Below are 14,626 nucleotides of genomic sequence, written 5' to 3' on the forward strand. Positions count from 1 at the left end.
ACTATGAAGTTCTCCATCATCATTTCCAAGTTGGATTTCCTAGGAACGTTATTGTTAGGTGTAGATGGGGTCGGCTTTTGATATCTAGGAGGTATAACTGGGGCTTGATTTGGAGCTTGTCCTGGTGCGTATAAAGCATTATTACTCTTATATGAAAAATTATGATGGTTCTTCCAGTTAGAGTTATAGGTATGCGAGTAGGGATTTCCTTGAGCATAATTCACTTGTTCTGCTTGGATTCCTGTTAGGAGTTGACAATCAGCAGGAGTGTGACCTTGGATTCCACAGACTTCGCAGTTTTGAGTTGCGGCGACCACGGTGGCTGGAGGTGATACATTTAAACTTTCAATTTTCTGGGCCAGAGCATCCACTTTTGCATTAACATGATCAAGGCTACTTATCTCGTACATGCCACTTTTCGTTTGAGGTTTCTCTACCATTGTTCGATCGCTTCCCCACTGATAATGGTTTTGGGCCATGCTTTCGATAAGTTGATAAGCATCGGCATAAGGTTTATCCATAAGCGCACCACCTGCGGCGGCGTCTATTGTAAATCTTGTGTTGTACAAGAGACCATTATAGAAGGTATGAATTACTAACCAGTCTTCTAAACCATGGTGTGGACAAAGTCTCATCATGTCTTTGTATCTTTCCCATGCTTCGAAAAGAGACTCGTTATCTTTCTATTTAAATCCATTTATCTGGGCTCTCAGCATAGCTGTTTTGCTTGGAGGAAAATATTGGGCAAGAAAGACTTTCTTCAACTCATTCCATGTTGTGACTGAGTTGGAAGGAAGAGACTGAAGCCATCTTCTAGCTTTATCTCTTAACGAGAAAGGAAAGAGACGAAGTCGAATTGCCTCTAAAGTGACACCATTAGCTTTAACAGTATCAGCGTATTGGACAAATACGGATAAATGAAGGTTTGGATCCTCGGTAGGATTTCCAGAGAATTGGTTCTGTTGCACTGCCTGCAACAGCGAAGGTTTAAGTTCGAAGTTGTTTGCTTCGATTTCGGGTGGAGCAATACTCGAATGCGGCTCATCTTGCGATGGAGCGGCGTAATCTCGAAGAGCACGAGCTGGTTCTGCCATCTCGGGTATCGGCGAAGGAAGAAGATTTTTGAGATCAGGAATTTCGATAGGAGGGAGATTGTTTGCAGCACGATATTCCCGAATTCGTCGTAAGACTTGGAGATATAGTTCAATGTCGTTGATTCGTAAGTAAAACGGGTCGCCTTGTGAGCGAGTGTGTGGCATACAAATCAACGAAAGAAAGAAAAAAAAACCTTAGTCTCTACAGCGTAACAGAAGGGTTACGATATCGACTAAATAAAAGTCCCCGGCAACGGCGCCAAAAACTTGATCGTGACTTTATGAGTCGAATTGGGGTACTAACTACAAGTGCACAGTTCTATCGCGTAGTTTTAAAAGATATCGATCCCACAGGGACTTATGAATCGATATACCGTTTTCTAAGGTTACTTCGTAAAGCTAAGGCGGATTATACTTTGATTGTTTGGGGGAAAAATAAAACTGAAACTAGATCTAAATTAAATATCAATTAAGCGGATATCGGTATGTAGTTCGTCTTAATTAGGGAATCAAATCTTCGTTGGTTTCTTGGTTTTAAAATAAATCTTTTTAGTAGACACTATTGATTAAAAGTCTTATCTCAAACTCTCGCTTTGTCGAATAGACCATGACTTTATATTAACGTAGCTGTCACTTATTAATTAAGTCCAAAATCTCTTTTTGAAAACAACAGAATCTATAGAAACTCTTTTTAAGAAAATACTAACCGTTTAAACACCCTCGTCTCAAACTCTCACTCTATTGACTTAGATTATATAATTAAACTCAAATGCTTAACTCTCGTCCTCACATTCAACCTTTAAAAATACTTTTTGAAAAAGATTAGAATTTAATTAACTCTAAAAATTGCTTTCGCCCTGATTTAGAATTAATGTCCAATTTACACTGTCCAGTTAAAAACTCAAACTTTCGTTCTATTGATTTTAACTTCTTTATGTCTTTTACTCTCGTACAAAAACTTTGGGATTAATGCTGTAAATTGAGGCCATAAAAAGAGTGACTTTATTTTTAAATGAAATTAAACCAACTTAGTTTTGATTCCTTATTCCGCTTACTTTACATATCGATACCTAAAATACTTAGCCGGACATGCTAAACAGGAGTAAACAATTATCCGGTTTAAATAAAACCATATCAGGCAAACAATATAAATAAACAGTAATGCAGGGCATATATAAATTAAAACAATAAATTAAAGAACCTGAATAATTAATAGCAATCTTGAACACTCCACCACAGACCGGTTGGATTTGTTCTTGAATTCTTCAATCGGACAGGAAAATAAAAGCGAAGGAATAAAATTCTAGGATCTAACGTAAGGTTAGATCTAGTAAAAGATACACAATAGTTTCCGGTGTAGAAACTATTGTGTGAAAAATTAATTTAGTGCTTAAAAGATTTGCTGGAAAAGAAAATAAAAATTGCAAATACAGTAGAAAGCTGTAGAAAAGTAATGCTGTAAAATATGCTTGCACGGCGGAAAGAGACGGAGAGCTTCAGGGTTGGCCAAAAGCAACTATTTATATTAGTCTACTTTTGTAACGGTTTCCAAAAGTCCTTTCCGTAAATGGTCTTCACGTTCCAAGGGTCAAACGTAAGAATAGGCTTCAACGTGCCTCTGTTGCGCTTCTGGAGCCTAAAATATAGGAGAGGGGTGTGTCGTTCGTCACACCATGTGTTACGCTCGTAACACAAGGTATGGGGCGTGACGCTCGTCACACCTTGTGTGGCGCTCGTCACAGGTTCAGCGCTCCTGGCTTGTAATTGTGGGCTGGGCTTTTGCTTTTCATTATCTTTTTGCACCCCTTTTTCTTCCTTTTTCACTTATGCTTCAAATAAATTACCTGAGACAAATAAAAGGAAAAATACCAAGTAATATCGAATAAAATGAAATAAAGCGAAACAAATAATAATATAACTTAATTAAATTGAGTCCAAAAATGTGATATTATTTCATGTTATCAAAAATTCAAGAAGTATAATATTCAAATCCAATACTATAGTTCCAAATATACACATAACTACAATTATCACACAATCACATATTTTGCCACGTTATGTATCCAAACCTCACCAAATTCAATTACTAAATCTCATACACACTTCACAATCACATCAATGCAAACATTCAATTATCACATGACTCTAATGTGACTCAATGCAAGACATGTGACTCTATGCATGTGGTGCCTCAATGTAAACCCAACGTTTCACCGCTTTCCGATTCAATATCTAGAATCCAAGCCACGCTTCTGATCCGGACAAGATCAAAGCCACTACCACGCCTATTTCCAATTAAGGATCAATGTGTGCTACGTCTATTTCCAATTAAGGATCACCGTCTACTACTACGCCTATTTCCAATTAATGATCAACGTATGCTACATCTACTACGCCTATTTTCAATTAAGGATCAACGTATGCTACATCTACTACGCATATTTCCAATTAAGGATCAACGTATGCTACATCTACTACGCCTATTTCCAATTAAGGATCAACGTATGCTACCATGTGAACCCACAGTTTCACCGCTTCCACCATGAAGCCGACCATGCCATGAATGAATGTACAAATACCAATACATATGCAATTAAGATCATCTCTACCATCTTAAAGTTCCACATATCACCATAATTCAACTCTATGAATTATCCACCAATGGTACATATACACATTCATAACAATTACACCATTCACGTAATATGCAATTAAGATCATCTCTACTATCCAAACATTCCACATATAACCATAATTCAACTCTATGAATTATCCACCAATAGTACATATACACATTCATCACAATCCACTATTCACATATATATGCTAATTATCAAATACACACACCTAGATTTTATTCCAAATTGAATACAACTTTTAAAATCTCAATTTTTCATTTTTCACAGCAAGTAACCGGTTAACGCTCGGTGAGTAACCGATTAACATAAAATAGAATTAATTTCCTGCGCAGATTTCCAAGCAAGTAATCGGTTAACGCTCGGTGGGTAACCGGTTAACACAAAAACAGAATCAACAGATTTTTAAGCAAGTAACCGGTTAACGCTCGGTGGGTAACCGGTTAACATAAAACAGAATGCAGAATTTTCTGCGTTTTTCATCGTTGGAGGACTTTCGGACCTCCGATTTCGATTCCGTAAAAAGCCAAACGTTCAGAAAATTACGACTCATACAATACTCTAAGTATATAACATTAATTTACAGTTTTAGCACCATCAAATCACCACAAATCGAGATTACTCATCAACCTAACAATTTTAAACAACCATACAAAATTAGGAATTTTAACCTAAACATACATCTACCCATTGACCCGATCATACTAACTCATAATAATAAGGATTCCCCCCTTACCTCTTCAATTTTCTGGAAACCTTAGCTTCCCTCTTGTTCTTCCCCTCTTCTCCTTATTTTTCCTCTTTCTTTCTCTATTGCCTTCAATGAGCTAATGAATCCTACTTCTCACTCTCCTACCTCTTATTTATAGTATTATATTTGGGCTTAAACAGTGATACCTCTAATTTAATTAATAGGCCCAATAAGACCAAATATGTAAATATCTCTATTTAATTCAAATAAATCAAACCAACTCAATATACACACCAAGTTAATTAATTCCATTATTCATTATTTCTCATATCAACTAAATAATTAATTAACTCACCAAATTAATTAATATAATCGATTATTATACTACCTAACAACCAATTAATTAATTAACACTCTAAATAAATAAAATAAAATATAATAATAATAATAATATAAGAAATAATTACTAAAATTGGGTTGTTACATTTCACACTTAAAGCACTGAGTAACCTTGATACGATTGAATTTGTCTTTATTCTTGCCTTTGTCCTAGGAACTAATGTCATACCTCTTGTTATGGACATTTGACCTCCACTTTCTGTACAAGTTCTTCAAGGATTGGTTGAATTTTTTCCAAGAAGGGCTATAGCATATGAAAGGCTTTCTTCGTTATCACCTTGGTGTCCTTCAGAATTGGAAACAATGGTTATATCTTTATTCTTATTTTCTTCCCTTTCATTGGTGAACATCTCAAAGGTTTGCAAAGAACCAATGAGTTTCTTAAGGGAAAGATGTCGAACACGGTCTCCTATACAACTAGTTCGACAAGTTAAACTAGAATCACCACAAATAACACAGATTAAATTGTTCAAGATTATGGGGTAGAAAATCAATAAAAAACACAATAATTTGTAACCTAGTTCAATGCAACACCATCTACATCTAGAGGGTTGACTTCCAACCCGAGAAAGGAAATTCACTATTAGTAGCTTAGTACATTTTTATTCTTACAAGCAACAACAAACCCTGTGTTGTTCAATGCGTCTTCCTAACACTACCCAATGAATTTCTATTTACGACACCCCCTAAATGTAAGAACCCCCATCAGTCTCTCTCAATCAGTAAACCCTAGTGATTGGTGTTTAACCCGATTATTAATATTGAATATTAGAACCTCAAATAGACAAACCTTTTATGCCAAGTTATTGAAACATATAGGTGTACATAAAGCAATAACAAGGGCTTTAAACCCTAACACTCTAAATCTTCAATGAATATTATCTGCTTTCCATGTAGGTCTTGAGCTCCTTTTATAACAAAATTATTTTGTACTTTTCTCCTTGTGGGTCTGCATTTAATTTCGTCCAAAATCTATGCATAATCAGTTGGATATTATTTGCTCCATAAATATCTCCAACAAAAAGATATGATTTAGTTTAGTTTAAATACAAATTTAAATCGCATTTAAACTTGATTTGATCTTCACAGTTGTCCAATAATTCATATAATCATATGCTAAATAAATACAATAAAATATAACTGAATCTTCAACAGAAGATTCGTCCAAAATGCATCAATCTGGCATGTTGAACATGCCCACATGTCGTACCCACGTGTTATGACATCGGGTCCAACATATGTCCCTTATGCACCAGAAAATCATCTTGAAGCAGCTTGACAAACTTGAACAATACTCCATGATGTTGTATTGCAAAATGCAGCAAATCCAAAAGGAACAACAAAATCCACTCTTAAATGTAAAAATTGGTCTTAGATGAACTCTTTTAGTTCAATGTCTTTTTTCTTAAAACTACCTGTGAATTTCTATTTAGCACTCCTCATAAATATGATACCCTTCTCACTTCCTCTCAACCATTATCCCTAGTGTTTGAACAATTCCAAAGTAGTTTGAGTAATGAAACTATTGCAACTCAAAACAAACTCTAGTCCTATATATAGGATTGATTCAAATGAATAGAGTTTTCACAAAGCAATCACAAATAAAACACAAAGAATTAAACTGCTAAAACACACCATGCTTGATATCTTAAGGTTTGTGTCTCCTGCATGAAGAGTTTCTCATTAAATAGCAAAATATCCATTTGCATGACCTGTTAGGGTTTGAGCAAACCTTCAGCAGAAGAAAATCCAAATAACACAACTTAATAATTTAATTTAATATGATTGGAAGTCTATCATAAATTAAATATCCATTAATCTTATTTGGTCTTAATCATTGATCTTTTGAGAATTATTTCCTAATTCCAAAAGGTGCACAAACAATCAAACGTTAATGGAAACAAGTTAGGTGCGAGATTTACTTTTGTGCAGCTAGATTTTTAGATAGGATGTTCCTCAATATGTGGGACATCTTTCTCCATATCTTAGCCTCTTGTTTTGAGTTCAGACAGACCAGATATCTCAATACAATTTGATTATTAGTGGTCCTCTATTCTTTGGATAGAGTTTGATTCTCATAGTTAATTTCTTCAGTTTGAGCCTCTTCATTTAGATTTTGACATTCGTCTTGATCTTGATATTTTTCTTTACTTTGATCATCATCTTCCATGGATGATTTCTAAAGGATACCTGCATATTTAACAACATTTACCTCTATAGAAGAGGGGTCAGTCTCATCAAAGGTAACATGAACTGATTATTCTATTGTCAAGGTTATTAATTCAAAAACTCTAAAAAAAGTCTAACTAGAAGTGGAATATCCTAGGAATATGGCTTCATTAGCTTTAGTGTCAAACTTTTCAAGGTTATCCTTTCCATTGTTAAGGACAAAACATTTGCAGTTGAAGGCGTATAAGTGATAGATATTTAGCTTCCTTCCTTTATACAACTCACATGGAGTTTTCTTTAGAATTGATCTTATCAAGAAACGATTCATTACATAGAAAATAATGCTTACAACATTGACCCAAAAGTATTTAGGAAGATTAGTCTCATTGAGAATCGTCTTCACTAGCTCTTCTAAATATTTATTCTTCCTCTCCACTACCCTATTTTGTTGGGGAGTTCGCCGCATGGAGAAACTTTTTTAGATTTAAAAGAGGCCCTTACTTGTTTCCCTTTTTGGCATGCGTCACATAACCGGCTTTTCTCACAACGTATGTTTGACAAGCAAATCATTAAATCCTTACTTAGCAATTTGTTTAAGTAGTCCATATGAATGTGAGTCATTCTCATATGCCATAACCAAGAGATCTTATATTTAGATTGATAGTGTAGGTGTTTCCACTTCTTATAAATTTGATCTAATTTAAATTTAATAATCCTTCATTCATAAGAATCAAACATCAAACATTACACATTTACTTTTATTGTATAATTGACTAATGTTTAGTAAATTATGCCTAAAACTATCCACTAAAAGAACCTCTCCCAATCATTGTACCGAGGAATTTAACGACAGAATCAATACCAATGATTCAACATTTATTGTTATTATCATAGGAAAAGCCTTCCTTTCTTGGTAGAGAAAGAGGAGAATACAGTAAGAGGTTCAAATCCTTTCTCTCTATTTTCTTTCCAATTTAATTGTTTATTTAAAAAAAAAACGCCACATCAAAGTATCAAACCATACAAAGATTATTGAAGCAAATGTGTTATATTTAATCCACCAATCCACCGTTTAAGATTAAAGAGGATAATTTTTTTTATATACGATTTTTCTAAAGTTGTATTATTTAATTTAATTTTATAATAATGTATTAAAAATTTAGTAAATTTATTATTATTTTAATTAAAATCTTAGGATTAAATAGATAGTAAATTAATAAAGTAAATTTTAAATAATGTTTTAAAAACTGGATCGAATCGGTCAGTTATATCGGTTAGACTGAAAATCAAAGTTGAATTCGATCGGATCAATCTTTTAAAATTGAAGTAAGATCAGAAAAATGAATTAAACTGTTCAAACCAAAGAATCGAAGTCGGTTTTATAAAATTATCAGATTCAAATAAATGCATTAAATTGATTTTTTTAAATAATTTTTTGACAAATTTTAATATGTCAATATAAAAAACTAAAATATTCCTCAATCACAAAAAAAGAAATCCTTATTTTTTTACAACCATACAAACTTCTAAGTTCTATCACTCGGTTATAGTTTTTCTTTCATCCACACTTCATCATCACGTCGTCTCTTTCAAACATAGTCACATTGTCCAGCTCAATATTGATTTCCGTTCAAGTCAATATTGTTTATCATTGTCAATTATAAGTTGTTGATCGTCGTTCAACTCGAATTTGATTATTATTGTTCTATATAATTCTATCTTATTTAATTTAGGTATTTTTAATTATTTAAATTTTATTTTAGTTATTATGTCCTATTATTTTAATTTTGGTTTGAATTAGTTTAATTTATTTTATTGTGATTCTTTAATTTGTTTAAATTATTCTTAAATGAAAATCAATATTAAATGTACAATTATGTTGTGTTAATATATGTACTATTGATATTGTTATATTAAGTTTGTAATATTTTTAAAATATTTATTTTAGTAAATTATAAATATATATTTAATAAATAGTTCGACCATAGATTTAATAGATCGAATCAATTAAACTTTAAACTGAATGTTTCACAAGTTTATCTCCAATTCGATTTTTAAAATATTGTTTCTAAGGTTTAAATTTTTTAAAATATATTCCAATCTAATTTAGTATTTATAAGATTTTATCATTTTTTTCATTAGTTCAATTTTATTTATGCTATAATATCAACTATAATAAAATCTTTAAGTACTCTTTTAAGACATATATTAATATATGGTTTGTAGTAAAAGAAATATTTGTACATCTGAGTAAATATTATGATGAGTCTTTTGCGAATGCAACCGAATTTTTAGCATAATTTATTGAAATTTTTAGAGTTTTATAATTATAAGAATATTTTTAAAATAGAAATTTAAAAATATTTATATCTTTTATCAGACACATACATTAATAAGTTTGGCATAGTAGTAATAAGATAGCTCGGAATCAAAATATACTTGAATAATTTTTAATTTCATATTTTTAGGTGTTTATTAATTAAAACTCCTTGTTATTAACATTAACATTAAAAAACGCTTTCCTGAAATAATTTAAGAATTAAAAAAATGTGAAAATAATACTTGAATGCATCAAATTTTTAAATAATTTATTTAATTATAATAACTTTCATATTATTTATAATTTAAATGAAATATGAAGTTTTTAAAAATATTTATTATTTTCCGCTTGAAATATAAATTAAAATATGGCGCCCGTTTGAGACAATCCTTATTGAAAGTCAATTTATAACTAATAAAGACAAATTAAAATTAATAAAGGTGTATGTATATTTTTAAATGGTAGCTCGTAAAATTAATAAATTCAATTGTCTTCTTTTGTAGCTACATATAGATATTACAAATTTAAAACAATTAATTTAATTAATTGGTCAAAAACATTTGAATATCTTTTTTGTTTGGTACAATAAATACGTTTGTATTATATATGCATACATGCATAGACACTCAAGTACACGAGCCTTTCCCTTGTATTAGTTCAAGTAATTAAATTTTCTTACAATACACATAAGAGAAACACTCACAAAACACAAATGAACTTAAGTTCCCCAATCATCCATTTTCTCATGCATTTTATTTTTCTTGTTGCTTTCATTTGTCCTATTAACTCTTCAAAAACCAGCAATCATCAAAAACTCAATCAAACTTTACAATATGAGGAAGAATTTAACAAATTGAATAAGTTTGCTGTCAAGACAATTCAGGTATGTAAAGAATAAATTTTAAAACTGAAAATTCTGACCTAATATTTTTTATAAAACATTTGACCCATTTTTCTTTCTATATTATGTCTTCATCCCATGGGAGTTGAGAATTAAAAGAGTTACCCAACTTTAAATAAGAATTCGATATGTCCAAAAAAATATATATTAACGAAGGAAATTTAATTAAATATATTAGTTTTTTTTAAAGTTTTAATTTCTTTATAATTTTCAATTTCTTTATTGTGGTAAACACTTTAGTTTTGGATGCTAACTTATACGTTTGTGTTTTGAGTTTATTTCATTTGTGATTAATTTTCTTGCAGAGTCTTAAAGGTGATATTGTAGATTGTGTTTTGACTCATAAACAACCAGCTTTTGATCATCCTTTATTAAAAGGACACAAACTATGGGTAATTCTTTTTTTTAAATTTGATTAAGGAGACTTCAAAACTACTATTTTAACCTAAATAAACTATTACATTTCAGTTTTATAATTGACAATTTATGTGCCTATTTTTATATATAGAGTCCTCCAAAAGAATCAAAAGAGCATAAACAAATAAATAGTTTGAGAGAAAGCATTCAATCATGGAGTTTATCCGGAGAATTTTGTCCAGAAGGAACAATACCAATTAGAAGAACAAAAAAAGAAGAGATAAAAAGTTGGAGAACAGATATAATTCAAAGACGTTATGTATGCTATTACAACAACTCAATTTTTTTCCTCTTATTTTTTTGTGTAATAAAAAAGTTATATTCATATTAAACAGCATGCAACTGCAATTGTGGAAGGGGATGGGTACACAGGAGCAAAGGCTAACTTAAACATGTGGGATCCTCAAGTGGAAAAGAAAGATGAATTTAGTGCGGCTAAAATATGGGTTATCTCTCAATCATTTGCAGAAAATATTGAAGCTGGCTGGCAGGCAATCATAATTATTACCCTCCTATTTTATTTTATTTCTTTTTCGAATGGCTTTTGGTTTCAATTTTCTTATGTATTAGGTATAAATATTTCTTTACTAGTTAAATGGCATGCCGGTGCAAATTTAAACTCTTTCGATCCTACTTTTGTGGTGGTCGACCTAGTTTTTTGCCCGCCTTTTTTACAATGTTTGAAATTCTAATCATAATGCTACTAGATCCAAAAATAATTATAAAAAAAACTTATCGCATACACTTATCATATAATTACACATTTGACATGATAGAATATAGATTGTTGTATATTTGATCTCTTCAACCATAACAAACGAGCATAGAAATTTCAAAAGAGTGAGATAACTTTAATTAATATGCAAAATAGTAAACTGTTATATAAATATTGAGGTATACGAAGTATTGTCATATGGATATTATATAGAGGTAACAAAACTATAAGAAATTATCTCTCAATCACTGTCAACTTTTCATTTTCAAACATTTATGCAGGTCTTTTCCAGGTATATTAATATTTTAAATAATCAACTAAAATCAAATTATTTTTATGCAGGTATTTCCGGGTAAATATGGGGACAACAAGGCGCGACTTTTTGTTTATTGGACGGTAAGTAAATTTATTGAAGTAACTACAATTTATTGTAACTACCATTTATTGATACAAAATGATAATATTAATAATTATTGCAGGTTGATGGTTATAACCAAACAGGATGTTATAATTTAGAATGTCCGGGTTTTATTCAAACTAACAGGGAAATATATCTTGAAAGTGCAATTGATCAGACTTCGGTATATGATAATGATCAATGTGGTCTCAACTTAAAGATCGAGCAGGTAATATTTTGATGAGAACACCCGAATTAACTTTTAAATCATAGTTACATTGTCACGATGACATACTGCTCTTAATGATTCTATAAATTTGTGTATGAAGGATACGGATAGTGGGAATTGGTGGCTTGGATATGGAGATGGACATATACTTGGGTACTGGCCAAACAACCTATTCACAGAGTTAAAAGGTGAAGCACATTTAGTTCAATTTGGTGGAGAAGTATTGGATATAAACCCTTCAGGGTATCATACTGCCACTTCCATGGGTAGTGGCCATTTTGCTGAAGAGGGTTTTGGAAAAGCTGCATTTTTTAGTAATAATCAAGTTAAGGTTTCTTCCAACATATGGATTGACCCTCCGGAACCCAAGTTTTCAGTAGATCATCCTAATTGTTATAATATAAAAAGTGGGTTTAGTTCAGAGGCAGGATTTTTCTTTTACTATGGTGGACCCGGTAGGAATGAAGATTGTCTTTATGGTTTTCTTTAACAACTTCTAAAAAATGCAATAGTTTAGTGAAATAGTTCCTTTATATGGTTCTTTGATTTCATAGTTTTTATTTCATGTTGAATTGTAATCCTAAAGATTGTCTTTATGGTTTTTTATAACAACTTCTAGAAAAAGGGAGAGGCACAGTTTAATGAAATAATTTCTTTATACAGTTCTTTAATTTCATAGTTTTTATTTTTTTGTCCAACTTGAGAATTAGTTTAGTAATTAACTAAGAAAAACAAAATCAAAGCTGAAAAATAGATAAAACATAAACAATGTTGAGAGCAAAATAATACTCATCAGTAGCAATTGTGTTGTTCATCTCTTCTTCTTGTGCTCCACTTCCTTCGTTCAAATCCATTTTAACTTTAAAGTAAAAGATAACTTTTACTTTTTATTTTTTATATAAGTCAAAAACATATTAAAGGTAGGATATTAGGTACTTCGACTCAAACATATTAGTTTACCCATCATTTTTTGAAGGTTGTAGAAACTCACACCAAATTATGTGTTAGATTGGAGTATAATAAAAAAGAATAATCCACCAAATTATGTGTTATTTATATAAGTTTTTTGGACACGCAGCAGGTGGACACAACTAAGCGAAGTAGTAAAAAAATTATTGAATGAGAGAGATCAATGGTTTAAGTATTGAATTTAGTCCTATCGATGTATATTTATAGGAACCAATAATTTGAGATTTGGTAAAAGACAACCTAATTAAAAATTACTTATATAAAAACAACTTAATTGCAAAATCACTTAAATTCAAATAGAGGCAAACAGGACCTAGGGTTATGGTTCTCACTCTAACATATTTTATAGAAAATAGATAAATATGGACAATACCTATTTTCGCCAGCGCATTGCTCTATCGATGACTAATAATTCGTCTGCTTTTCCTGTATTGTACTGAGCCATTCTTTCAGACTATGGTTAGTACTTGATAACACTTTACTTTTGTATAAGAGTTGGAATGCATGAACTCAGGAAATAAAATAAATTTAGACAAATACTTTTGTAATTGACACGTGACATTAGTTTAAAGTTCCAAAATTAAGGGCGCCATTAGTTTTCCTTTCGATTGGCACTGAGCATCGAGGGAATAATTTATTTGTATTTTAATTTAAAATTAGAACAAAATTAAGGGCGCCATTAGTTTTCCTTTCGGTTGGCACTAAGCACCGAAGGAATAACTTATTTGTATTTTAATTTAAAAATAGAATAAAATAAGGGTGTCATTTTAAAGAAAATAAAATCAGATCCAACCAAGGGAATAGATAACTTCTATTGCATACCGAAAAATGGTGAATGGTAAGAAATATTAGATACAACTTTTTATCATTGACCATTTTTTGTGTTGCAGTATCTTCTTAGTATGATTAGGAATAGTGTTTTTGACCGGCCAAAAGGCCCAATTGATCAAGACCCAATTTATCAAAAGTCATCTCTTTTTGATCCAACATATAAAAACAGTTCATACACTATGAGAAGGTACAAAATCTATGATCTCCAATTTCATTATACTCATCTTGAATCTTGATCTGACTTGGGTGTCAAAGTGATAACCATGTAAGTACACTCGTACCATCGTAAAAGAGATCAGAGTCATCATCTATATCAATCGATATTCAACTCTCTTCATTTATGGTTCCTTCGTGGAGCTTGAGCATGCATTTCTGGTTTTTGAACGAAACAAATAGGTTTTTCAATGTTGTCAACCAACACAAGTTATAAATCATTGGGGCCTAAAAATAAATGTTGTCACAAAGTTATAGAATCATTAAGAGCAATATGCCTTCGAGACAATGTAACTATGATTTAAGATTGAAGTTGCAAATATGTAATCGGGGAAATAGTTGTGGTTACAGATGTTGTGATTATAAACCACAGTGTAATTGCGGCCTAATGTTGTTGTAGAAATATTACCTGCTCGATCTTTAAGTTGAAACCACGTTGTTGACTAAAATTCAGCATTTTGTACTTGTGGCCTACCCCATGGTTGGCGCCATAGACCCTACCATGACGTGTCCAAGCTCAACTTCCCTCAACTGCCACGTTCCCCACTACTTCCACTAAGGCGCCTCAGATTGGCCTTGTGGCGGGCGCCACAAGAGGAAAAGTTTTCCCTCCCATTTTCAAGTTGAAGGGCATCCTTGTCATTT

The 14,626-nt window shown here is 31.5% G+C and overlaps 1 protein-coding gene and 1 non-coding gene across 2 annotated transcripts; both read left to right on the forward strand.

Moving 5' to 3' along the window:
• The first annotated feature begins 609 nt into the window (after positions 1-609).
• Positions 610-716, forward strand: LOC127124869 (small nucleolar RNA R71). The gene has a single exon (XR_007804348.1). It is a non-coding gene; the product is annotated as a small nucleolar RNA R71 (small nucleolar RNA).
• A 9,245-nt stretch (positions 717-9,961) lies between these two features.
• LOC127122461 (uncharacterized) lies at positions 9,962-12,458 on the forward strand. Its single transcript, XM_051052799.1, has 7 exons — positions 9,962-10,192; positions 10,516-10,602; positions 10,719-10,886; positions 10,963-11,118; positions 11,685-11,738; positions 11,822-11,968; positions 12,069-12,458. Exons 1-7 carry the CDS (start codon positions 10,022-10,024, stop codon positions 12,456-12,458), a joined length of 1,173 nt encoding a protein of 390 aa, XP_050908756.1. The 5' UTR covers positions 9,962-10,021.
• The last annotated feature ends 2,168 nt before the right edge of the window (positions 12,459-14,626 follow it).

Source organism: Lathyrus oleraceus, chromosome 2 (genome assembly GCF_024323335.1).
Source record: "Lathyrus oleraceus cultivar Zhongwan6 chromosome 2, CAAS_Psat_ZW6_1.0, whole genome shotgun sequence".
NCBI lineage: Eukaryota > Viridiplantae > Streptophyta > Magnoliopsida > Fabales > Fabaceae > Lathyrus > Lathyrus oleraceus.

Excerpts from the sequence above, each read along its gene's own strand:
- LOC127122461 (XM_051052799.1), top strand. The coding sequence starts at position 10,022 with ATGAACTTAAGTTCCCCAATCATCCATTTTCTCATGCATTTTATTTTT. Across the intron at positions 10,193-10,515 it reads TTGCTGTCAAGACAATTCAG|AGTCTTAAAGGTGATATTGT; the intron begins GTATGTAAAGAA and ends ATTTTCTTGCAG. Across the intron at positions 11,119-11,684 it reads ATATTGAAGCTGGCTGGCAG|GTATTTCCGGGTAAATATGG; the intron begins GCAATCATAATT and ends ATTTTTATGCAG.